At 37.1% G+C, this 26,347-nt stretch overlaps 1 protein-coding gene across 10 annotated transcripts in view; it reads left to right on the top strand.

The window, feature by feature from the left end:
• Positions 1-26,347, top strand: part of Utrn (utrophin) — a 513,444-nt gene that overhangs the window by 355,226 nt on the left and 131,871 nt on the right. For all 10 annotated transcript variants that reach the window (XM_046450838.2, XM_046450847.2, XM_046450858.2 and 7 more), the window contains 2 exons: positions 892-1,064; positions 12,733-12,889. In XM_046450838.2, coding sequence (XP_046306794.1) covers positions 892-1,064; positions 12,733-12,889 — 330 coding nt within the window. The remainder of the gene's footprint in view (positions 1-891; positions 1,065-12,732; positions 12,890-26,347) is intronic.

Here is a 26,347-nt window from a genome sequence, read left to right on the forward strand (position 1 = left end):
TTTCATAGTCTTTTAATGTGCATGCTCAGTTATATACAAATATGTAACTTAAATATTTATTTTAAAAAACTAAGTTATAATGTATAATTGTGCACTTCTTTTTAAACTTATTATATTATCATTAATGTATTATTACATTTTTTTTACTTTAAAACTATTAATGTGCTTAACATTTTTAAAAATTAATTTTGTTATTTTGACAATAGTTTCACAGATTTTGATATAAATTGCCAAATACTTTCCTAAAGTCTTAATCAGATTTTATTACTTACAATAATTCTCATTTTATCTTCCACTCAAAATTTATTTTATTAAAATGAACCTGCCTAGCATGCGATAATTGAACAAAATATTATTTTACTGGTTTTTCTTTCTTAATGAAGACAAACATATATGTAGTGTTCTTTGTAATTTTAGAATAAAAATTGTAAGATTGAAAGAGTGAAAAGTATTAGTAAGTTTGTCAAAAGGTAAAAAGCATTTAAAATTATGTAATATCTTAATGACCTATGTAAAACTTCATATTTTCAGGAAAATTTTGCCCATGTGTAAAGGGAAGAAGAGATATGTTTAACTACTAACCAAAATTCAAAGATTTAACAGTTATGTAGTCTAAAATAGTGAAATCTAAATAACAGATACATGAAATTAGGATTATAATAAGTTCAATTTTTAAGATATAACGAGTAAAAGTATTGAAGATTCAAGACTATTATTTTCAATATGAGAGTTGTAGAAACACATGAAATTGTTATGTAAGGTAAATTGAATTATTTTGCTTGAAAGCAACTCATCTGCAAACATAAAAATCAAAGCTCTATATAAAATTTCCCAGCAATGTTGACACTAAGGTCTAACGTTTGCATTCTCTCTTTGCTTTTTTCTCCTTAGGACATCCAGGCTGAAATTGATGCCCATAACGACATATTTAAAAGCATTGATGGAAACAGGCAGAAGATGGTAAAAGCCTTGGGAAACTCTGAGGAGGCTACTATGCTTCAGCATCGACTGGATGATATGAACCAAAGATGGAATGACTTGAAAGCAAAATCTGCTAGCATAAGGTCAGAATAGTTGCTGTCAAAAGAAAAATATTGGCAGGGGTTGATTTTTGTATATCAGAAAAAGAAAGGGCAATCCACCACCCAGGCTACCCTCTAGAAAGAGTTCAAGATTAAATGCGAAGATTGTTTTCTTTATTATAGTTTTAACCTCATTTATGTTCAATGCCTTCTACTCGTTGTTCCTCACTGTTCTCAAATGTGCACATCATATTTTAAACCTCATAACAGCAATACCAAGATAGTTACCAGTACCTGTTAATTACTGTTTGACTTTACTCTTTACCAAGTACTATGTTAGGATGTTTTTGTTTTTGTTGGTAGTACTGGGGATTGAACCCAGTGTGCTCTACCACTGAGCTACATCTAGTCCGTTTTAATTTTATTTTGAGACAGGGTCTCACTAAATTGCCCAGGCTGGCCTTGATCTTGGAATTCGCCTAGCTCAGCCTCCTAAGGAGCTGGGATTACAAGTGTGCACCACCTTTAAGGATCTTTACACACATTACTTCATTGGATATAGTCATACAACCAATAGCAAAGTTTTCCATCAAAGACTAACTGTATATTTGACTAACTGTATATATTAGATTGCTTAGTGATGTTGTGGCCATTTCAGTTTCTGTTTTCGTCCACTCTGATGTTCACACAATGATAGAATTGCCTAATGGCATGTGTCTCAGAATGTGTGCCTGTTCGTGATGCATGACCGTGCTTGACAAATCCTAGTAAAGTGGATGATAAAAATCCTTTCTTGCATGAGGAAATGAGATTTAATTAATATGAGGAAATTTCCAAGTTTTTGTGCCAAGCCAGTATTCGAATCTTGATCTTTTTGACTCTTGGTATTAAACAAATTTTGCTTCACCATGTTGTTTTTGCATCATATTTGAAGCTGTATTTATATAGATTACATATCTCATTTACACACTAAAATGGAAAACTGATGATTCATGTCCATTTGGAGAGAATTAAATTAAATAAGTATGAACCTTAGGATCAGAATTCTGGCCAGGAAGAAGCCTTGAGAAATCACTTGGAGTGACAAGATGAGTGTTATTAGGGGTAAGGAATATTTTAAGGTCATATTTACTAGATGATAGATAGTTCCCAACTGGGTATAAGTTTAGGGGATACTGGCTGAAGAATGGATTATCAAGCAAAAATTCCAAAGAAGAATATTTGTAGGAATTCCTAGATCACTTTCTTTTGTTATATCATGTGTTGAAACATGGACAGCTTTAAAACAAAAGGATCTTGAACTTGATTTTTTTTTTTCCTAATACAGGGGAGTAAACCCAGGAATGCTCTGTCACTGAGCTACATTCCCAGTCATTTTTATTTTTTTTAATTTTGAGACAGGGTCTCTTAAGTTGCTGATACTGGCCTCAAACTTGTGATCCTCCTGCCTCAGTCTCCTGAATAGCTGGGATTACAGGCATGTGCCATCACACCAGCCTTTAACTTGCCTCTGATTTATTCTCTTGATCTTGGGCAAATTTATCCCTCTGAAATTTACAAACTTAGAATATAAATATTTAACCCACAATATTGTTGCAAAGATTGAATGAGAAAACGATTGTTTCTTAATCTAGTTATGGCCTGCTCAATGTAGGATCTATTTTTTCATACACAAGGTTGGCTCAGTGCGTCTGTTTCAGGTGGTTTTAGGATTTCATGTAATGATTTCACAGAGAATAGAAATCTTCACTGATTACTAATTGTGAATGATTTTCTTAAAAACTTCTTTCTGAGAAGATGCTCTGTAATGTGTTCATTCTACTGGGCTCATTGTGAGGAATTTGCATTTCTTCTTTTTCTGAAGGAAATGGGGTCATGGTAAGGACTTCCTTGTCTGAAGATCCCATTGAAAATTAGCAGCATCAGCCAAATATATATATTTAAATAGGAGAAAAGTCAGGGAGTGCTGTACACTGAGAAACTGAACTTGAATAAGGCTTGAATTTTCAACTGACTAGATCCCATTTGGTTGTAATTTTCTGTTCCTCATAAATATAAACAAATAAAAACATTAAAAGTGAAAGCATTCACTGAGGATCTAGCAAAAGCAACATCTAAACTAAAGAACTGAAAGCCATAGAGCTTGCTTTGGTGAAGATTGTACACAAGTGCTGGAATTTTGAGAGCTTAAAGGATGAGTTCTTGAGTTAGAAGGATTGAATGGCAGCCTACATCATGAACAGATCATTCCAAGTGGAAAGCTTTGGTCCCAGAAATTGTGGGTCTTTCTTGGGAGCTCTTGCCTATCAAGTCACATTTTTTTCTAATCTGAAAAGAAGAGCTCATAAGCTACACTTGGAATATTAACAAATAAGCAAAGCAGTTATTTTTAGATGATGGAGACTATTATATGCTTGTTTTGGTGGACTTATGCATCAAGACAGATCAGACATTCCCATAAAATATGGTAATGAACCAATATGATAATGAATTAAAACAATATTTAGCCTGATAGCCTACCTCAGGAGATTCAGGCACGTATTCAAGCATTTAATAAAAACTTACTTCTATGTTTAAGGCATTGTTAATCATAAATAAAATGAAGTCGCTGCCTCTAGGGGCTTACACATCTGTCAGGTGAATGTAGAGCTCCAAGGGGAGAGTGGTTGCTGTCACTTCAGATGACAAAGGCTTCATAAGAGGTGATTCCTAAACTGGGCATTGGAAGATATGTAGTCCTTCCCCAAACAGACTGAGTGAGGACTGGTGAAGGGCAATTGAACAGGTTTGAAAAGACAAATTACATAAAAGCTAAGAAGTGTAGTCTGGCTGGAAATAGACTTTGTGGCTGTTGTGGTGGGGAAATACAGTGGTGGCTAGAGAAAAGGTGGAGAGAGAGAGGTGAGAGACCAGTCATGGAACCCCTGTGTATACCAGGTTGTGTGTTCCACTGGTGATGGAATTGGGAGCCATTTAGGCAACAGAATTTGTTTGAAACTTTGGAAAAATCCTTCTCACACAACTAATAAGCTTGCATTGGATGAACCTGGTTCTGAAGACAGGAGGACCTGCTTAAGTGACCCTTTTAACATCGAGGAAAGTGAAAGGAGAGTGTATAGAATTCAGTTTACATGCATGGATAGATGGATAGCTCTTTTTTTTTTTTTTTTGGTGCTGGGGATTGAACCCAGGGGTGCTTTACCACTGAGCTACATCCTCCTCAGCCCCCACTCTTTTATTTATTTACATTTTTTTGAGATGGTCTCTACGTTGCTGAAGCTGACTTCAAACTTGCAATCCTCCTGCCTCAGACTCCAAAGCCAGGTTATCTTCTTTTCAAAAGAGTCTTATAGGCAAAAAAGACAGGTGAGATGGTGGGGTCAGGGAGTCCAGATAGAGGTGGCAGGTAATTATTGTGAGTTAATTATCCAAAAGGATAAAACATTAGAAGGGGGGGTTAAAAAAAAAAAGGCCTGAGAAACCCTAATACAGGAGGAATGGGTAAAGGAAAGGGAAACCAGTAGAAGAAGCTGAAAAGCGGCTGTCCTGGAAGAGGGTGCAGCAGGAAGGAGGGCTGTCATGTGCCAGGGGAGGAGGGGATTTCAGAGAAGGGCAGAAATCACAGGGTCAGCTGCTTGAAGAAGTGGACTAGATGAGAGCTGCAGAGTCCAGGAGGTAGAAAACTGATTGCAGAGGGCTGAAGAGATAGAATGGGAAGTGATGAAGTAAAAATAGAGCCCAGGAGAGAAAAACACCATTGCTGTTACCACATTATTAAACATAATGGTCTTGAGCATGTAAGAGCTGGGGGGCTATCGTGCTTTCGCAAGGATTAGCTAACAAAGTGAATGATTTAGTCTTCATTTTTACCTACAAAAATGGAAAATTTAATTACATCAACATATTCGTGATTATTTGGATATTTATAAAAGAAAATGGTTTATTATTTCTTAGTAGTGGATTCTCATATAGATAGCACAGCTCAGAAAGAAGTGGCACAGGATAGTGTCTAATAGTGTTCTGCTCTGGGGCAACCCTGACTGTTTTCAAACACTGGCTTAGTCATGGAGCAATTATGCCATCACGGGCAGCTTATGAACCTGTGGGAGCCTCAGTTTCCTCATATGTGGATTAAGAGTAACTCTTGCATCCGTATTTCATGAAATTAGCCTTTCTAAAGTGCCTGCAACAGCACATGGTAAGTGCTCCCTAATTGTTAGCTATTATTATTCTCATTGATTACCACTTCATGCTGCACTAGTTAATTCAGAAGATGTAGAAATTCTTCCTACCATCTTTTTTTTTTTTCTTTTTTCTTTTTTAAATCTTAGTCACTAATGTTGGGAATTTTTAAGGAGTTCCACACTAAATAGCTTCCCTCTCTCTTGGCTGGATTCCAAACAAGCACAAATGAAAAATGTGCATCAGTAAGAACCTTAATGTCGTGGACATTACTGGCAGAGGCAGGTTGGAGGATTAGCTTAGGGTGAGAGTTGAGCAGGGCTGTTAATGATGCAGAATCCCCAGTCGTCATGGTCAAGGTAGCTTCCCAAGTGGAAGACATCACAAGGAAGAGTAGGAAAGAACTCTGTCTGCAGGCCTGTTCTCAGGAGGAAAGAACAGACCCAAACACATCTGTTCCTTCTCCCTGTGTTTGCAGAGCAGAATTGTCACTACCTTTACCAGGGAATGAGTGAATGAAAGGGTGGAGAAGAGGCCAGAGTGTGTTTAGTGAGAAAAATCCCTTCCCACAGAGTGGGGGAAAGTTCTCACTAGCAAGTATGTGGAGGCAGCCTTGCCCTGGCCTCCTGCCTCCTTCATCCATATACCACTGATTACTAGAGAGCTCCATGTTCAGCTCTGCTCCTCTGCTCTTTCCTCAGGGTCCTTTAAAGCCCAGTGTACTCCATACACTGGGTTCTTCTGTGACCAGATTCTCCTGTTAATGTTTCTGTAGGTTCATCCATCACTTTCCCCTGTAATTAATCGAAAGTTGCCCTTTTCCTTGATTATCTACTTTACTTGGAAACACTCCTGAATAGTGGTTAATTTCCCCCATTTTCCTCACCTAAAAGCCAATGGGAATATCCTAAGTACTTAACTGCTGTGGACACCAGACCCCAGAATGAGAGCCATAAACCAGGCGTGGAAGGTGCGTTGGTGAGACAGGAGCCCTTCACACAGTAATGAGAGGGAAGTTGGAATCTTGTGGCTGCTAACCAAGCCTTGCAGGCTCTTAGAATGATCACATCCACTTTTCCACCCTTTCATTGTCTTCCTCCTGCTTCCTGCTCATGTACAGGAAGAAGCTGGAGGAAAGGCCCTCTTGTACACGTCTTGTTGCTTCTAACATCCTACTTAGCTTTTTATCCTCCATCTTTTTCTCACCTGTAATTCTGTCAGTATCCATACTGATAACATTTTATTTTAATTTCCAGGCTTCTTTTTACTTTATCTTTAAAAGCCTTCATCTGTATTCTGTTCCCATAGACTGGCCATCGTGAGACTCAGCTTCCATCCCCATGTCATCTTGGCATCCCTGAGATGGTTTCAGGAGACAGGCTGTTCTCCAGAGCACACATTTATTTGACCGTTTCCACTTGGCCATGTGTATCGGCATGTGATTGGTTTTCCCTGTTAGAAAAGAGACCTCTTTTGTATCAAATCAGAATTTTTTACAATAACATCAATAAACACTCTCCTTCACATTAAAATGATAGTCCCTCTCCAGAGAGAGGCACCCTTCTCCGTTAGCTTATTAAATACCAGGACCATTTATCTACTATTATCTACCTTTATAAGTTTATCCAGTGTGATTCTATGTGTTGTGTGCATAATGAATTTACCCTGTTCCAACTACCTGTAAATTGTTTAAAATTGTGCCTCTTCCAGTATTTTCAACTATGGAATTCTTAGCTTTCTTTTTATTGTTTCCCTTCTTCCTGAACCTGCCCATCATTGTTTGTGTATTTTGTTTTGTTTTTTTGTGGTGCCCAGGATGGAACCCAGGTCCTTTTGCATGCTAGGCCAAGTGTGGTACCACAGAGCTCTGCCTCCCCTGCCCCACCCCTTTCATCCCTTCACATCTCTTTCTTCTAATCTCTAGTTGCTTGAACTTTTCTCATTTCAAACTGCCTCAACCCCTTCTGCCCAGCTTGGAGTTCACTCTAAGACATTTTAGTAAAGTCAGAATTGAATACCCGATTCTGCCTGCATTTCTATTTTTCAAATCTCTGACACCAGTTAATGCCCAGACCCTTTCTGTTCCCTGCTTTTTGTCTTGGGCTGCCTAACATTGCCTGAGAAATGTTAACGTTTTTTTTTTTTCTACCAGAATTTGACACTTTCTACTTAGTATTTAGATTCTGAATAGTTTTTTATCATATTCACTACCTAGCCTATTTGAAAAGATTTCATTCCTCTTTAGCTCCAAACCTTCCTCTCTGCAGGTGGTCTTGCTGCATTCTTTTCTGAGGATAAGGTCATCTGATTGACCCTCACCACCCAGCTCCTTGAAGTGTGTGATACACGTGGGTTCTGTATTTCAAATTATTTTTTGTGTTGAGGTTGATGTTGTCATGGCATTTGCTCTAATTTAATGTACCACTTTTAGGAAAAAAAAATACCAATATTTATTGAATATTTATGTGACAGATTCACTGTAAGGCATTACCTCTTTTGACCATGGTGTGGTCACTGGAACAACGAAATGACATGTGGCTTACTATCGTAAATGACTTTTTCCTTTCTTTGGATGAGTACAACTAAGCTTTTTAAATACCGAAATCTAATGTGCCCAATATTCTTTAACAATCTAAAAACAATACATATGATTATATATTTCACTTATATCAGTATAAGTGGAGATACATAAAGATTTGTAACTTCAGCTAGAAGATAGGCTCTTAGGGACTTTGTGATGTTTTATACTCACTGGAAAAAAGTGAATTGGAAATATACTAATAAACTCAGGACAGTGAAGGACATGGTTTAAATTTTATGTTTATTTTATTTAATGTCTGATTATGTTAATTAAATACCCACTTATCAGCTTAATGATACTGAATGTAGATCCTTATTAACTTATGATTTTAAAGGCCAGTGAAGTTGTCAAATCTAATGAAAACAGAATTCAAAGATAAAATTCTATCTTCCCTTTCTTTTATGAGCCTCTTAAAAATTCAGGGCACCTTTTTAAAAGCCCTCAGAAGAGATTAACCTTTAACATCATCATTTACATCTAATGCTATCACATTTTTCAATGTCATTGTCACCACTTTTGGCCTTAGAGAGAGATGATTTTGTTAACCATATTATAAAACTACTGAATTCCCTTTTCCCAGCTGTACTAGAGGAAGAGTCTACCACTTTCGTCTCTTTTTTCCCTCTGGTGCAGTGCTTTACAGTAGAACTTTCTGTGATGAAGAAAATGGTCTGTATCTGCTGTGGTCAGCACAGTAGCCACGAGTCATATGTGACACATTGGGCATTTAAAATGTGGCTAGTGCAGCCAATGAACCGAATTTCAAATTTTATTAACTTGACTTAGCCTAAGTTTAAATAGTCACATGCTGCCAGTAGACACCACATCAGGAGACAGCTTTGTCTTTCTATTCAGCGCAGACTGAATTCCTAGGACTTGACTCTTTTTTCCTGGTAGGTCTTAATTCCCTTCTGGGAACAGGAATAATCCTCTTTTAATGTTGCCTATTTTTCTTGAATTAATTAAGGTATTCTCTTTTATTACTGCCTAATTTATAATATGTGAGGTTTACCACAAACCAAAAAAAAGTGACATCTGTAGTAAAATGTGAGGTTGAATTCTGTGCAGTCTTCACACAATAGTGTGTCTTTGTCTCCTGTTAACATGGGCCGTTATATTCTTTGGTCAACCTACTTTCCAAATGTATCTTTACTTGTCTACAGATGTATCAGGGCCCTTTATCTCTGCCTTCTTGAGTGTTACCTATGATGAGAGTAGAGTGTAAAAGGGCTTGGACTTTGTATTCCAAATTCTCACCACTGCTTCCTAAGGAAGTCCCCACTTCTCTGATCCACAGTTCCTCCTGAAGCTGTTATCATGTTTCCTACCTTGGAAATATGTTTGTTCACTTGACTCTCTCCTTTCTTGACCCTAGAGCTTTGATAGCATGGCTTTCTGTTTCTGAAACATGCCTGAGAACAGAGTGGGCACTCCAAAAATATATGTACTGAATACATGAAAAACTGTTTCAACAAATGCCCTTCCCCACTCGCTCATCACTCACACCAGTTTTATGTCTGTCCACTGGAGAAGCAATAATAACTTGTTTGAAGATACAGTTTCTTTGAAAAGTGGAAACTGTTGTGATTTAAAACAGATATTAGTTATAATTCCCTTTGTAGATCTATTTCTACTCTATGTAAATAATGAAGTACTATTTTTATGGATCATTATCTTCTAACAAGATGATGCACTGTATTTTTTATAAGTATTCACTTAAATATAGTTTAATGGATATATGTATATAAATATCCATTGCTTTGGGTACATCAAGTACCCAAAGGATAAACTGCAAGCAGGGAAGTTAATAAAAGTCAATTATTTAAAAATGTGAATTCCCACAGATACGTGTGAGATAAAGCAATGTTTAAAGTAAAGATTCTGAAAACATGATCGATGACCTGTTATCTGTCGTCTCGAGAGGTTTACATTTTAAAATGTTTATAGTAACATTCAGAAAGTACAACACAAATTTAAGGTTTCTTCTTACAAAGCATTCAATCCACTGCCCATGAAAAGGCTTTTATCTTTGAAGATGAAAGAATTAAAATGCAACTGGAACACGGAAGGCTCCTACAGAAGCACACATTTATTTGGGCATATGGTAGTAATCTACCAAACACGAAGGTAGAATCTATTGGAAAATAACCAGAACAGATTTACCAGGCGAAGATTCTATCAGATGAGTTTGCTTTTAACTATGGTAAGGTTAAAGATGTAGAGAAGCACATCCCCCAATATTTTCCTTTTTATTTCAAAGCCACTTTGGCATCTCTTTTAAAAAGTATTGCCTTCATATTTATAGATGGTGCTTCAGGTGCTGAATGCCATGAAGTTTGACGATCAATTCCATTATTTCTGTGTAGTCAGAAGAATTAATTGCATTGGAAAAGACATTTATGCACTCTTCAGTATATGTGTGAAATTGGATTTCAAAGGAATACAATGTGTGGCTTAGTTATTGATTAATGAGTTAAACTACAGGTGCTGAAGACACAGGATCAAATGTTGAGTAATAGGTCCAGGTATGTGCATAAGTGATTTTGCACATAGCGACACTCGAGCACTTCTTGATTGACCAAGGACCTCTGATTTCTGGCTGTCTTTTGTATTTAAAAACGTAGGAAAGAAATTGCAGTATCTCAGTTCCATAGCAAAGTGGTTTAAAATGGCAGAGAGAATTTTCAATTAATGTAATTGAAAATTTTTAATTGTGCTCTGGGACAAGTGAAATTATTGTTTACCAGGGAAAGGTAATTACATATTTGGCTTAAAATTGATCAATAGAAACATAGAAAAGCTGGAGCTCAAGCAGAATCAGGACCTTGTTAAAGCACAATTTTGTAAAATGTGATCAGTAATGGCACCTGTGGAACAAACAGAAATGATAATATATACAAGAAAATAAAATAAATTTCTGATCATACAAATTTTAGGGAATTATAAAATGCTTTGAACTTCTTTCTGTATCACAAAATTATTTCTTATTTCATACCTACCCTCTTTGAATGAGATTTTAGAGTTTGAGTAGTTTGCTTTATATTCACGAGCTGCCAGTGAAGTGGCACTGTGAATAGATGGCACAATAACTGGCCTTCTGTGTGTATTGTATATGAGTGCCAGTGCTGGTTTGTGTATTTTAAAAGAAATGCAGGGCTTCAATTTCTTCTTTTAGCTAAGCATATTGGTTGGTTGACTAAAGTTATTATTTTATGAATTAGAGATGAACAAGATATACTAGACAAGTCAGATTTCTATTTGTTCTTCTGAAAACATTATGAACTTTTTAGCCAAGACTTATGATGTTGTTGTATATCTGTTGCTGGGAACATCATGTCATGTGATCAATGAGGGTATATTTGTTTGAATTAACTGTAGCAGAGCTGTTAGCATTGAGAAAGAGGCTCAAGAAGATCAGATGTGCAAAAAAAGAAATCATGGAGAGGTTTGCTAGACAGTAGTATCTGTTCCTGGTTGTCTGGTTCCATATCACTAAGGAAAAGAGCAGATTTCTGGAGGTGTGGATCATAGTGCGAATGTCAAGGTCAGAGTTGTCATATGAGAGGATATGCAGCATGGCCAACAGAGGTTTCTTGTAGCTGGGGTGAGTTGTCTTGTAGGGCTTCAGTCTTTGTAAGCCGTTGTGTAAGAAGGCTACATCTGTCTTTAATCAGCCTTGTCCCTCTAACCTGAAAGACCATAGACAATCAAGGAAATTCCATTTCTTCAGATTAGTCCTTGGGTCCACATACATGGTTGTCCACTGGGGTAATGCATGACTGAGGAAAGCCCCATTCCTTGAGTCTCTGGAGTCTCTTTTGACTGATCCATATTTTCAAATCCAACCCACCTGTAGATTTGAGGCTGCCTATATGGACTTTCTCTAGAGCCCTAACAAGAGCAGGATGGAATTTGTGATTTTACACTTTGATTCTCAAGAGCTTTTTCTCATACTGAAACATGATCCACATAAACATGTATTAGTGGTTATGAAGTTCTTAAAGATCTGAGGGTGTAATTCCATGCTAAAAATAAAAATTATTATTGAAACAAAGATATTACCTTTAAAAATATAAATTACTATAATAATGATTATTGCCCAGTTCTTTTTATGCAATGGCCATTTGTCAGTGGACATCAATCAGGCTTAAGTGAAATGGTATCCTGGCCAAGCAATGCCTTATTGTTTTCCAATAATTTGAGCTCAATTTTGATAATGTTCAGCTTTTAATATTTTGTTTGGTTGTAAGAGATGTCAAGACATTAGTGGTATTATTTCCCAAAGATTAGTCATTTTTGGGGGGTTTGGTTTTTTACTTGTGAAAAGAAAAATGTTATGTAAATACTCAGATAGTACAAATGTGTGTGTATGTATGTGTGTGTGTGTGTGTGTGTGTGTGTGTGTGTTTCTGTATAAATGATTGGTGTTTACTTTGTTTTCAGTGGTATCCACATTTGGTCTGTACCTCTCTAAACATTTTATATGCATATAATTATCTTCCTCCTCCTCTCTCTCTCTCTCTCTCTCTCTCTCTCTCTATATATATATATATATATATATATAGAGAGAGAGAGAGAGAGAGAGAGAGAGAGAGAGAAAGATAAAATGAGAAAAATATTTGCATATATACTATAAATATATTATAGCTAAACTACCAACACTTGGTCTCTAATTTTGCATTATGTCACAAACATCCTTCCTGAAAGCCTCACTTTCTTGTCTTTATGGTGTGAAGGTATATGTCTTAAATTTTGGTTAAGATTAACAACATATTCTTTAGAGATTATAGCTGATTCAAAATAACTATTTCTTACAGGAAATACTTTTTTCTACAAATGAACATTTGTTGGTCATATAAGATTATTAGGCTAAAGGAAGGTTTATAGTTTTGTGAATTATATAATCCAAACTGCTAAATGTGGTCAGTATTCTCTCTCTCTCGACAGGGCCCATTTGGAGGCCAGTGCTGAGAAGTGGAACAGGTTGCTGGCGTCTTTAGAAGAACTGATCAAATGGCTGAATATGAAAGATGAAGAGCTTAAAAAACAGATGCCTCTTGGAGGGGATGTTCCAGCCTTACAGCTCCAATATGACCACTGTAAAGTAAGTTGAACCCTTATGGCAGTAGTGTGTGTGTGTGTGTGTGTTAAGTGTAATGAAATAAATACTTCATAAATCTAGAAAAATGTAAAAGTTGAACTGATTTTCACGGGTTTTACCCCCTTCTGCTTCTAATTGTCAGTACTTAGGCATTTTATTTAAACTGCATTCATTGCCTACATTTGTTTCACATTAAGTTGTCTCTTTACATTTAACTAAAAATTTTTCAACAGTACATGTATTGGAATGGGGTGTAGCCTAGCATGTGTGAGGACTGGCTTTGATCCCCAGAACCCCCCCCCCCCCACCACCACCACCACACACACACACGGTACAGGTGTCTAAAGCATATTGCTTTTAGCATCTCATGAAATGTATTTAACTTTCTAATGTGTTCTGGAATGGTAATGTATTATGTTGGGAACATTTTAAACTACATGCTAATCTTAAATTCAGCAGTTATGTAATCATAAAGAATTACAAACTAGGTCTGGGAGTGAGCTCCATGGTAGAGAACCTACCTAACTATAGACAAAAAGAGTCACAGACTGTTTCATTGATATGAAATGAAAGTGAAAAAATAAAGACTTGCAGTAAATCAATAGGATAGATCTAAGTTTTGCTGTTGTTGTGGGGGTTCCTGGGACCAAACCAGGGCCACTCCCATGGTAGGAAAGAACTCTACTTCTGAGCCATGATTCCAGCCTATAGAATTAAATTTTGAAACAAGTAAAGACCATAATAGTTAATATTATTTTATGTGCTTTATTTTCTGAATTTAGACTTTTCTTTCAATTACATTTTTATTCTTCTCAAAGGACTATCTCTATTTATACTTTTACTCTGCTTAGAACTGATAGGCTATCTTCAACTGACGCGTGGTTAGATCCTTGTCTTTTAAAAACTTCTTCACTATGTCTAGGTTCTATTAATATATTTAATATCCTTTACATTATTTTCTCACATATTGTGTATCACCCTATTTTATTGTATTTTTTATTATTCACATACAGTACAAATTCTCATTCTAAATCTGTACATTTTAATGTGACATTAGATTCTATTCCCAGCTGAAAAATGATAAACGCAAACACTTTCTTCTTTTCAAGGAAGATACCATCTATTTAATAAGTTGCTATACTACAAATGACATGACCTTGAAATTTATTTTATTTTAAATTCTTGTGACTAAGTGATTAAAATTACTATTTGAGTATATTTTCTCCTACTTAAAAAGAGAATATGATAGAGAAATAGCTCTAAGATAAGAGAAAGGAAGATATTGTTGGCGTATGATATACAAAATAATAATAGAAGATTTAAAATTACTGATTTAAGAAAATCACATTTTCTCCTTTCTTTTTTTATCTTTCTCCTCTATTAATTATTCATATTCCCTTTTTGTGGGCTCAGGTATTAGTGATGAAATAGAATAATACAGAACTCTTTGAATAGCAATGCTCTGCATGGAATAAAAGCTGCTTATGATCATGTGCTAGCTTTGATTAAGAACCAAATTTTAAGGTAGGGAATGATTTTCCTCAGATAGCCTTGGCCTTAGCATATAAAGTGCATGTCAGCCTTCCCAATCAGTTCTAGCTGTTTGTTATCCCCATCTCCTGGTGAGGCTGCCTGGCTTTGCATTGTATTTCACTCTATTTTATAGCACTGCATGCACTTCCTGTGCTTCAAGCTCTTAGTCTCTCATTTAAGTAGTAAAGATAATAATGATAATGATGTTGGCTCATTTATTCATCAGTTATTTTTTGAGTACCTCATATGCACCATGCACTATTCTAGTCACTGGTGGTCTCGCCTGATTCTGAGTAAGAGAGAAGTACTGGACCAATAGGCAATAAGATGTCATATGTCCTATAGTAATAACTGCTTTGGAAAAAAATAAAAGAATGTTATGGAGAGAGAGGAAGATAGGAGATTATAGCAGAGGTGATTTTTATGTGGAGAAGGTCAGGAAAATGCCACAACTGGAGTGGTCTTTGAACAGAGACAGAGATAAGTGAGGTAGTGATCAGTTCTGCTCTCTGGGACAGATGAAGCACAAAGGCCATAGAGGCATCACTGTTCAGGGCAAAGGTGAGGAACAGCATGGAGACCAGGTGGTTGAAGCCATTGAGCCGAATGAAGAGGCAAAGTAGGAGATGAGGAGCAGGTTTGGGAAGAAGGGGTGCAGATCACATAGGTTCTCCCAAGTTCTTTAAAGGACTTTGGCTTTTACTCTGAGATGGGAAGCCATGAAAGGTTTTGTATTGATAGAGATGTGATCTGATTTACATTATGTAAATTTAGATGTTGAAATATGAAGAATAGACTAGAGAGGAGTGCAGTAATCATGCGGGGATGTTGTGACTTGGGTGAGAGTAACTGGTTTCTGAACACATTTGGAAAGAACCAATAGAATTTGTTGGTGGGTGGAATATACGGGATGGGAGAGAAAGAGTCAAAGGTATCAGGAGACAAATGTTTCTGGACAACTGGAAAATGGATTGCCATTTAGATGGGGAGGGGGGAATTGCTGTAGAAACCTGGAGAAAAGTTAAGAATTTGTTTTTTGACATGTTAAGTGTAAGGTGTTAATTAGGAGGTTGTTTATACAAACCTGAAGTTGGGGGAAAAGTCAGGACTAGAGCCAAAATTGTTACCATGTATCAGCCATGGTCTTGGTTTAGGTCACTTAGGGATTGATTACAGTTAGAAAAATGAATTGTAAGTTAAAGTCCCTGAGGAACCCCAGCTTTAGACATTGAGAAGATGAGGAGACTGAGAAGGAGAGCCAAGAGAGAACAGATTCTAGGCCTCCAAAGGAAGAGGTATGTTATGAAGGAGACTATGGATACAAGGGTCAAGTATTTCTGAGAATTGAATTGGATAAGGACAGAACATTATCCATCCAAGGACAGACTTGTGGATCTCAAATGAGAGTCATTTCAGTGGCATAATGCATTTGGAAGTGTGATTGGAGTGGATTCCAGAGAGAATATGAACAGAAGTACAGAAAACCATTTTAAGAACTTTTACAAGAAAGATACCAAGAACTGGAGCCGTAGAGGGAGATCCAATGTGGGTTGGAGTGATGTCTTTACAGGCTGAAGAATGATTTAGCATCTTGCGTGCTCCTGGGGACGATCCTACAGGAGGGGAAAAGCCAGTGATACAGAAGAGAGGGTCTGCTGCAAAACAGTGACAGGATGGGTCCAGTGTACTTGTGACTCAGCTGGCCTTGTAAGAGGGCAAAGCATTTATCCTTTTAACAGGAGAGTGTGGAATAGAGGGGTGGATAATAATAGGTTGGTGGATTTGGGTGTGGGAACATTTAGATGTTCTCAATGAAATACGAAGCAAGAGCATCCACTAAATATGAGAAGGAAGGAGATGTGGAGGTTAGAGGAGAGAAGAGATAAAAATTCAGTCCAGAAGTAGGTAGATTCATAAGCTAGCCATTTCTAGCAAAACTACAAGACAACATTAAGGGCTGGCTTGAGGTCAGTGATGGATTAAAAGTGAGAACAATTAGTGTGAATGGTTTTCTTCACCATGTTTAGTTGCTCCAGCGAAAGTGGGAAATTCCCCAGAAAGTTGAATATACCCAGGCAGAGGCAATAAGGAGAGGGCAAGGGAGATAAAGGAGTATAAAGGAGTTGCAGAAATGATGGAACATGGACTCAACTTTGGGAAAAGGGAGGTATGACATACGAGAGAGGTGAGGGTCAGGAGTAAGGTGATAGAAGTTAATGAGTTGGAGCCACCAGTGGGGCTTGGGTAATTGTTTGAGTTGGGAGACTGGGGGAGGAAACTGTAAGGAGAGCAGGTGGTAGGTAAAGAAGACATCCCAGAAATCAAGTTCATGGAGGGGTGAATTTTCTGCTACTGACATTATTCAGTGTCTTTTTGTGTAAGTGAGTTGTAGGGACAGGGTAGGGAGCAGGGTCCTTGGAGGAGAGCCAGTCAAAAGTTGTGATGCCAGGGTAGTGGGAAGATCATCTACTGGGTAAAGAACCACCATATGACAGCCATCTCACTCCTTGGTCTATATCCAAAGGACTTAAAATCAGCATACTATAGTAATGCAGCCACATCAATGTTCATAGCAGCTCAATTCATAATAACTAAACTGTGGAAGCAACCTAGATGCCCTTCAATAGATGAATGGATAAAGAAACTGTGTTATATATACACAATGGAATGTTATTCAGCATTAAAAGAGAATAAAATCATGGCATTTGCAGGTAAAGGGATGGAGTTGGAGAATATCATGCTAAGTTAAGTAAGCCAATCCCCCCAAACCAAAGGCCAGATGTTCTCTCTAATAAGTGGATGCTGATCCACAATGGGGAGGGGTGGGGAGCATGGGAAAAATAGTGGAACTTTGGGCAAAGCGGAGGGAGGGTGGGGAGGGTGCATGGGGGCAGGAAAGATGGTGGAATGGAGTGTGAAGGAATCATTACCCTAGGTACATGTATAACTACACATAGGTTGTGATGCTACATCGTGTTCAGCCAGAGAAATGAAAGTTGTGCTGCAGTTGTGTACAGTGACTCAAAATGCATTCTGCTATCATATACACCTAATTAAAATGAATAAATAAAAATAAAATAAAGCTTCAAGTCAAAAAGAAAGAAAGAAAGAAATTCTCTGAGCAGGAGGAAGAGCCAGATACCAAAAGGATAATCATGAGAAGGAAGAGTCCTGGTAGTATGTTTCAGGAGTCTAACCTAGAAATGGTGTTTTCAGTTTTCATTTGGATTATATTTTATTGAACCGCTTCTATGTGCCAGCACCATTCTGAGCACTAGGAACATATTCTCGTGGTTTTGTTTTTGTCTTTATTTATTTCTGTCCCCTCTTTTTTGCTCACCAATGTCACTTTCCTGGCTTAATTGATGGAAAAAATTTGAAAACATCTTTCTTACACTATATTTTTCTTTAGGAGCTTTCTGAAAATGGCAAAAAAAAGAGCATTAAAATATTATTCTCAAGGACTAATATTTTAGTATGTAGTGCTTTCTACCAAATCACCACTCAGCATGCATTAATTCAGTAAATTAATTCTTAAAGTTTATAGAAAAACTTCACCAGTTATCTTTTTCCCTGGAGAACACAATCCAGTACAGAAGAGTGTGCTTGTGAGAGGGGTAAGCATTCTATATAGGTCGCTGCTGAAGCAGCCGGTCCAGAGGATTTGGCAATCCTCTCCAGGGTGGCCTTCGCATATTCATAAATATATTAATTGGCTTTGCGTCTGATTTTGCCCCCATGAATTAAACAGAAAGGAAAAACTCGAGGGAAGAAATAAAAGCTTAAAGCATGATTTCCCCATATTTTCTTCTTGGGCTGTAACATTTGCTATTGCTTTGTGAATAAAGGCTTGGAAGACTGGAGTTCATCCGTCCTTTGTTCACATAAGACACAAGGTCTCTGATGTAGGAAATATACTGAGAGCTATATGAGGCCATGGGGTGTCAGATGCACTGGAGAGGGTTAGGGAGTGGTAGTTCCCTCCCCATATGTGTGATAATTTGGGTTAAAGATGGGAATGAGCATTGTATCTAAGGAATATGGTAGCAGAAATCATACTGAGGTGGAATGAAAATACCTTATTTTAAGATCCAGCTTTGTTACTGACTATCCAGGTGACCCTGAAAGTTATCTGACTTACCCAGCTTTAGTTTCCAGAGCAATGGGAATAATAAGCAGTGTAGTTCATACAGGCTGCTGTAACAAAGTTAATAAACTAGGTTGCTTATGAACAATGGAAATTTATTTCTCAGACTTTGGAAGGCTGAAGTCCAAGATGCAGGCCTGGGTAGATTTGGTGTCTAGGGAGGGTCTGTTGCTGGTACACAGACATGGCTGCTCTTGGGGGAAGGATCTCACAGGGCACTAGTCCCATTTGTGAAGCTCCCTCCCTCATGAGCTCATCACTTCCCTAAGATCCCACCTCTGAACATTGTTGCTTTGGGATGTATTTCAACATATGAAATGGAGGCGGGAGAGGATGCAAACATTCAGACCATAGCAAGCAGCTTCTATTTGTTTACACAGAATTGTTCTGAGAATCATATGAAATAATGTAAATGACAGTCATTTAGAATTTGTAAAATGCTGTAGGATAGTGGATTATTTTACCAACCCATATGTATTGGTAAAAGCAGCTTTCTTTCCCAACTACTACGAGAAATGTTTTAAACTCTATCATTATAAATATACATAATTGCTATTAATACTAATTTATATTAATATAAACATACATTACTGCAATAGGTCTAATCATTATGCAATAGTACAATTAAGGCAATATTCAAAGAAATGAGATACTACGTGTAATTATTTACTTTTTTGGGTGAACATCACCAGCTGTAATCATTGGGGAGTCTTAGTTCAGCTAAAGCTTTGTGTCCAGTAATTCCCTTTCTTGAATTTAATTAATAGTTTTTAGCCAGTGTAACCCAAAGAGAATTTTCTAATTTATCTCACATCTTCCCTTGAAATCACTATTTCTTATGGGGTATGTGTGTGGTTGCTCTATGTTTTGAGACAGCTTTCTTTTTTAAGTGGAAAAAGGTATGTCTTGGTGCCTTGGATGCATATGGAGTAGTTACTAGTTGGGCTAGAAAACTGTTAATTGCTGTTAAACTGTTAATTGCTCCTGTGATAATAAGACCCGATATCAGTCATGTGAAGAATTTAAATAATACTTTATCACTAGTAACTTTACATGTTCAAGTTGGCAGAACTTTTTTTAAAATTTTTTACTTATTTTTTGCTCTTCACATTTGGAAAACAGGATAGTGACCTATATTTTAAGCCATCTTATGTTGGTCATTTAGCACACAGAATTAGGTAGACCTGGTTTCAATCCTACCTCCTTTACTTGTTAGCTTTGTGATTAGGCTTTAGGGTATTAAGTCTCTTTAGTCCTTAGTTTTGGGCCATCAGAAAGTATAAAACACTTAGCATAGTATATATAGTAAGTGCTCAATAATCAAAAGCTGTTGGACTTATCTTTGAATTTATACATTTTTAATTTTAATTGCTAAAAGCCTGCATTTTATATTTTTCCTTAAATTCATTGTTTGAACACTATAAGTTTTAGCACTTTAACTTAAATTTATCATTTTAGCCTATTAGTTGGTAGCTTAAAAGATACCTTAGGCTTCTCAAGAAAATAGATGAAGTCATTAAGACAACAATATTTTGGAGAAATGAATGTAAAGATTGGGACATAATTTGTTTCTTATTTTTAATGAAAAAACAGCTTATCATGGAAGTCCAAGCCTAAGGACATTTCTGCATGAATTGCCTTTGATGGTTTATCAAAAATTAAGAGACAAATTATAAATGTTCAACGTGAGTCTAAATGCCTACAAAACTATCAATACCTAAATGTTGCCATAATTTATAAAGAAACAAAATTAATATGCACTATCTTATATTTATGTTTACATGACTTTATCCTGAGTCCCATCTGCTTTTGCAGTATGGAAACTACTAAGAGACCCATCTCTCAGATTTATGCTTGCAGTCATCCTGTAACTTAAGGAATGGTTTATAGGAAGTCGTAATCTCAGTCATTTGATTCTTGCCTATATGTATCCTGGTCATTTATATGTACGTGAAATTGAATTGATACTTTTTCATAGCTATATTTTGGTAATGGCACTGTTAGTCATTTCATTATCTGTCTGTCCGTCCGTCTGTCCATCCATCCATCCATCCATCCATTTACTCACAATATTCTCTGAATGCCTTATATGATAAAATTGATGCTTAAAAATAGTAAGGCTCAGCTTCTGTACCTCAAGGATATATTTTAATAATTCATTTTCCTAAAAGCTCTGGGCTTGATTTGTTGGCTGTATCCAAGGGGAATATACATATTAATTTTTAGGTAAAGTCTCTGAGACTTCCAATTAGAATGATATTGTGAGGTCATGCTTCAAAGTACTCCAGTTTATAAACATCTAGCAATTATAGTAAGATATAAAAAACCCAAACCAAACATAACACAGTTGGGCTCCAAAACATGACAAACATTCTATAACAAGATACAAAGCAAAAAAAAAAAAGATAGCTAATGAGGTTGATGCCACTGGAAAAATGTAGCAGCCCTGGGTGATGAGCTGGGAGAAATTCTCTGCATAGTCTCTGCTCCAAACCTGTCATCCATGTTGAAATGAGTGATGGATGGATTGTTACCATTTCATTCTCCAATACTATGTATGATATTATGAAACATCAGTATTTTGGATTCAGTAAAATGCTTATACTTTTGGGTGTTTTAACCAGTGACTTAGAGCATTGATATATTTTCAGTTATATCAGTAATAAATATTTTTTTCAGTGCTTTACTAATGTATATACATAGGCAGGTATGTTAAATGATAGTAATGATAATGATAGTGTCATAGGGCTCTGTGAGCAAAATGTTTGGCCTGTGGTCTGACATACAGTAAACACTAAGTAAATGGGATCTCCTATCTCCTCCTGTAGTTGTTGAGGGCTTCTCTTGATGACTTCGGTCATTTTCAGTTTGTTTAAAACTCTCTAGGATATATAAGTTGTTTCAATTAAAATACTACTGTATTAATGCCTGTTATTTACCATCCAATACAGCTCAATACACTAGAACAAGCCTTATTTCTATGTAGAATTAATTTGTTAAGTTAGACAAGGTTCACTTTCCAGTCTTTACAAGTTGGGTAAACAGTACAATCATATTATTTTTCTCATGTTTAATTCCTTCAAATGTTAAAATACTACTTTATATTATAGTATTTTTAATCACTTTTTAAAAATGAATGAAACTGGATGTGGAGGCGCACATCTGTAATCCCAGCAACACAGGAGGTTGAGGCAGGAGGATCTTAAGTTCAAGGACAGCCTCAGCAACTTAGGGGAGACCCTGTCTAAAAATAAAAAGGGCTGGGGATTAGCTCAGTTGCAAAGTGCCCTTAGGTTCAACCTCCAGTACCTAAATAAATAAATAAATGGATAAAGTTGAATCATCGTATCTAATGACTGAAATCAAATTCTCAGTATCATTTTATAAGTTTTGTAGAAAGTGAGGTCATTTATATGCAACTCTGCTCTCAAGAATGTGAAATTTCCATTTAATCAACAATTACGTATAAAGTACCTGCAATGTATATAGTGTTAATATATGATGCTATGCACTTACTTTTGTCAGATACCTGAAGATGGATAAAATGCAAAAGCAGTTTTTATTATTTAATTCACACTTTATTTTCATAACAATGTAAATTCTGAGTTATGTAGGTGCAATTATCAGAACTTTAACACACTTTCTCTGATAAAATGCAAGTTTGGTTTTAGAAAAGAAATCACCAAGAATAATTAAAATACACCATTCAGGTATAATTTATTTTATGTGTGTCCTTTCCCTTAGGGCTACTCTGTCCTTTGCTTAACCCGAATTCATTCCCATATTCAAATCTTATTACATAAGAGTCAGGACATTTGGGCCTTAAACTGAATTGCCAAGATCATAAATCTTACCTGTTAAAATAACAAATTCTAACATTATCTTTAAAACAACAACACTTCATCATTAAATTCAGGCTCTGTGTGTGTGTGTGTGTGTGTGTGTGTGTGTGTGTGTGGCTTTCCACCTATGAAAGTAATCTGAAACTCAACCTGAAGCCTGTAATTTTCAGGTCTTGCTGTGTCAGGAGGCTTATGTATGGTGGCAAATTGGCTTTATTCTAAAATTTTAAGAAATTGGTTTTCAAGGTCCCCTCCAATCTTTTCACCTGTGCTGATGTCTTTCTTATCAAAGGCACAGCTCTAAGGTTAATGAGTAAAGCTTCTGCTTGTGCACATGCCTGAGGCCGCAGTTGTCTAAGCAAGCCTGTGCCTACCTGCCACACCCTGCTTAGCTGTCTGCACCTCACCTTGTCTCTTATGCTTGATAGATGAAACTATCTGTCTATGGAACCTCACTTCAAAGGCCCACAGAATATCCAAGTTTAGAGGATATGAGGCAGCCCTAATAGCTGTCATTCTCTGATGGTGAAATTCAGAGTGGACTGCAATTGTAACCAAGAAATAACAGCCTATAAAACCAATCATCCCAGTCTTAATGAACGACTTCTGGACATATTTAACCCACAGATAATGTTTTTCATCCAGCAGTTCATTTATTGACTCTTAAATCGCCTTTGTTGCTCCTGATGTCTGTCACATTGCTGGGTACTGAGCACATATCAGTTTACAGGATGGTTTTTTTTTTTTTTTTTGCTGTCACAGAATGCACTGCTTAGGAGCAGAGACAGACTTTATAATCAGTAACTACAGTAGATATCAAAAGCCTTGGAGTTGTGGGCATGGACACAGCCAGGGAGGCAGAGATGGATCATGCCTGTTTGTACTTGGGAAGACTGGGAAAGGTTCCATAGAGCAAGTGACCTTGGAGGTGAAAGAGATCTTGAAATAAGTAAAAAGTCACTAGACCGTTTTCCAGACTCCTGGGGGAGAAAAACCTGCAAAATACCCATTGTATGTCTGAGAGTACACAGTAGAGTGAAAGTGCTCCTTTTTTCATTATCCATAGGGTGAGGCTGAAAGAGAAAGAATATACAAGCTTAGCACCTAGTACAGTGCCTGGTAATAGTAGGTATTTGCTGGAAGGGGGTACATTTATGTGTGCATATATTTTTACAAATACAAGGAAGTATACCATCTTATTATTATGAAAAACTAGAGGATTCCTGTCTTGCTTTTAGCATTCATACTTGGTATTCTCATTCAGGTATTATTTTTTATATCAGTGGGGTAGAATCAAAATGAATGTATACATTAACTGTTCATTTAGGAACATTAACCAAAAAACTTTTACAAACACTATGAAAAATATTTATTTATATTTTGTCTGTGTACCAATGGGAATGAAGCTTGTTTTCTTTCCCCTTTCTTCATGTAGTTTTATTAGTGCTATCAAACTTAATGACTCTTCTGCCCTTTTTTGCTGTCATGCTATAATGACTTCACATCCATATATGCTGATTTAGCTTTTAAAGCAAGTTGGGGGGAAAAAAGTAAATTACATTCTAGCAGATTCTCCTTATGCTTGTATCATTTATTTTGTTTTTGTTTTTCCTGTTTGTATTCTCCAATAAGCAGTTAAGTGCTTTTTGAAACCCAAAGCTGAAGAAACCTGCTGTACCAGCAATGCCTCTAATTTGTGATAGTTTAGAGCCTGTGTTGCCAGTGTCAGCTCCTTGAGCATCCTATGCAGTTGCACAGGGCCCCATCTTGGAAGGAATCTGAGCTTGGCTGAATGCTCTGCTGCTGCCTTCTTGAGATCCTTGGACAGAATGTTTGGACAAGGGGCTGTGCAGTTTCACGTTACCCTGGGGTCTGCAGTTGTATAGCCAGACCAGTTTGCATCAAAAACATTCATGTATATAATCTGACATACATAACGCTTTTAGAATAATGAAAGACCCTGAAAACATACTTAACTGAGCATCTTCTGCTTCCTGGAGTCAGCCACCCGGAGCCCCCACTCTGAGTTACGTGCCCTTCCTTGTAACATGTCACGTCTGTTTGTTTTCAGTTATCACTTTTCCTGGTGTCTCACTGACTGTTCCTCTGCATGTTTCTTTATCTAACTTCCAGGATGCTGTGTTTTCCTGATCTTGTTCTCATCTCACGGGTAGCTTCTTCACAGTCTCCTGTTCTGGTCCCTTCTGCTGTCCTCGGGATCCTCTAAAATTGGATGCACCGGGGATCAGTCTGTGCCAGTTCCTTCATGCTCACCCTTTCCTGGATTTAGATTTCACCTCTGTGCCAACCACTCCCAAATATATATTATTCATTTCTGCCTGAGACTCTAATGGACATTGCTTACTTAATATGGCCAAACTGAATTCCTAAACTGGCCCTTCAGACTTGTTCTACCCAGGCTTCCCTATTTCAGTTGACAGGTAAAAATAACAATCACCAATAATAATAATAATAATAACAACAACAACAACAACAATAACAACATCTTTCTCTCACCCTCATTCTGTTAGGAAATCCTGTTGGTTCTCTGTTCAAAACACAGACTCTGAGTCCGCCGCCTCTCACCACCCATCTGTCTCTGGGATGCTGGGCACAGCAGCCAGAGTGTTCCTATTAAGATAAATGGAACCCTGCAGAGGCTTCCCTCGGATTTGTAGTAAAAGCCATAGTCCTCAGAATGGTCTATGAGGCTCTGTGTGGTCTGCCCTACCTCCTGCACAAACCTTGCTCATCTCATCTCTTGCTATTTTCTCTGACACACTGGTTTCAGCCCCTGTTCGCCTACTGTGGTTTCACTCACAGTTCCCTTCCCTGTCCTAGGAGTCCTCTGTCCCTGGAGTTGGTGTGGTTAACACCTTCATGGATTTTAGAAGCTTGCTCTAAGCACCTTCACACAGCGCCCACCCAGACAGTCCTATGGAATCACTGCCACCCTGGGGAGGCTTCTGATCTCTTGCCCTGCTCCACCTCCTTCTCATCCCTACAATTATCATCTTCTAACGTCACTACTTGTCTCCTATTGTCTCTTTGTCTATATCTGGTAGACCAGATGCTAATAAATACTTGTTGAATGCTGAGTTAAATCTACCTGAAGGGAACAACAGTTTTGAGGTAGGAATATTCCTTTGGTCTTTTTACCTCTCAGGGATCCCTCTTTACTTCTGTATATTCTGAAGAATGTTACAGTTTGAAAATATTTCTACTTTAAAAGGTTGAATCTTTAACAAATATAATGGCTCACTTAGAAATATAATCTACAGTTGTTTCTTGAGAGCTTGAAATAGTTGTAGTTATATGAACTATTTGAACTGTAGGAAAACTCATCAGGGCCCTCGAGTGCCGGGTAGGTGCTCTACAACGGAGCCACACCTCCAGCCCCTTTTTCTGTCTTAATATCATCTAAATTATTCAACGCTGGAGTAAGAAGGATACTTATGTGAGGGAAAATAGATTGAAATGTCTTTGATTAGTGAGATAGCTTCTAAAATACACTTTATTATTTTACCTGTATGTTCTGAATGCTGCCAGATGCACCCAGTGTTTGTGCCTCCCCAGTCCCCAAAATTTGAACCTTGGAAAACTAGATGAGCTAACATTCCTAACAAATGCAGTGAGTAGCTTAAACGTATGGAGGTGTGTTATTCAGTGACTTACGTTGTGTTTTATATCTTATAAATAAATCTAGCTTCATAGAGATTGTCAGAGTAAAATATAATGGGAAAGTTTTATAATTGTTAAAGATATAAAAGTAGACCTGTAAAATATTTGTAATTTTTAATAATGTGTTTCTTTAAAAGTTGCCATTGGGGTCTGGGATATAGCTAAGTCGTAGATTACCTGCCTGGCATGCATGAGACCCTAGGCTTCACCCCAACCACTGTCCATTAAAACACAAACAAACAAACAAACAACGCCCCC

Source organism: Marmota monax, unplaced genomic scaffold, assembly GCF_021218885.2.
Source record: "Marmota monax isolate L192 unplaced genomic scaffold, Marmota_monax_Labrador192_F-V1.1 WCK01_AAM20220418_F8-fsc00030, whole genome shotgun sequence".
NCBI lineage: Eukaryota > Metazoa > Chordata > Mammalia > Rodentia > Sciuridae > Marmota > Marmota monax.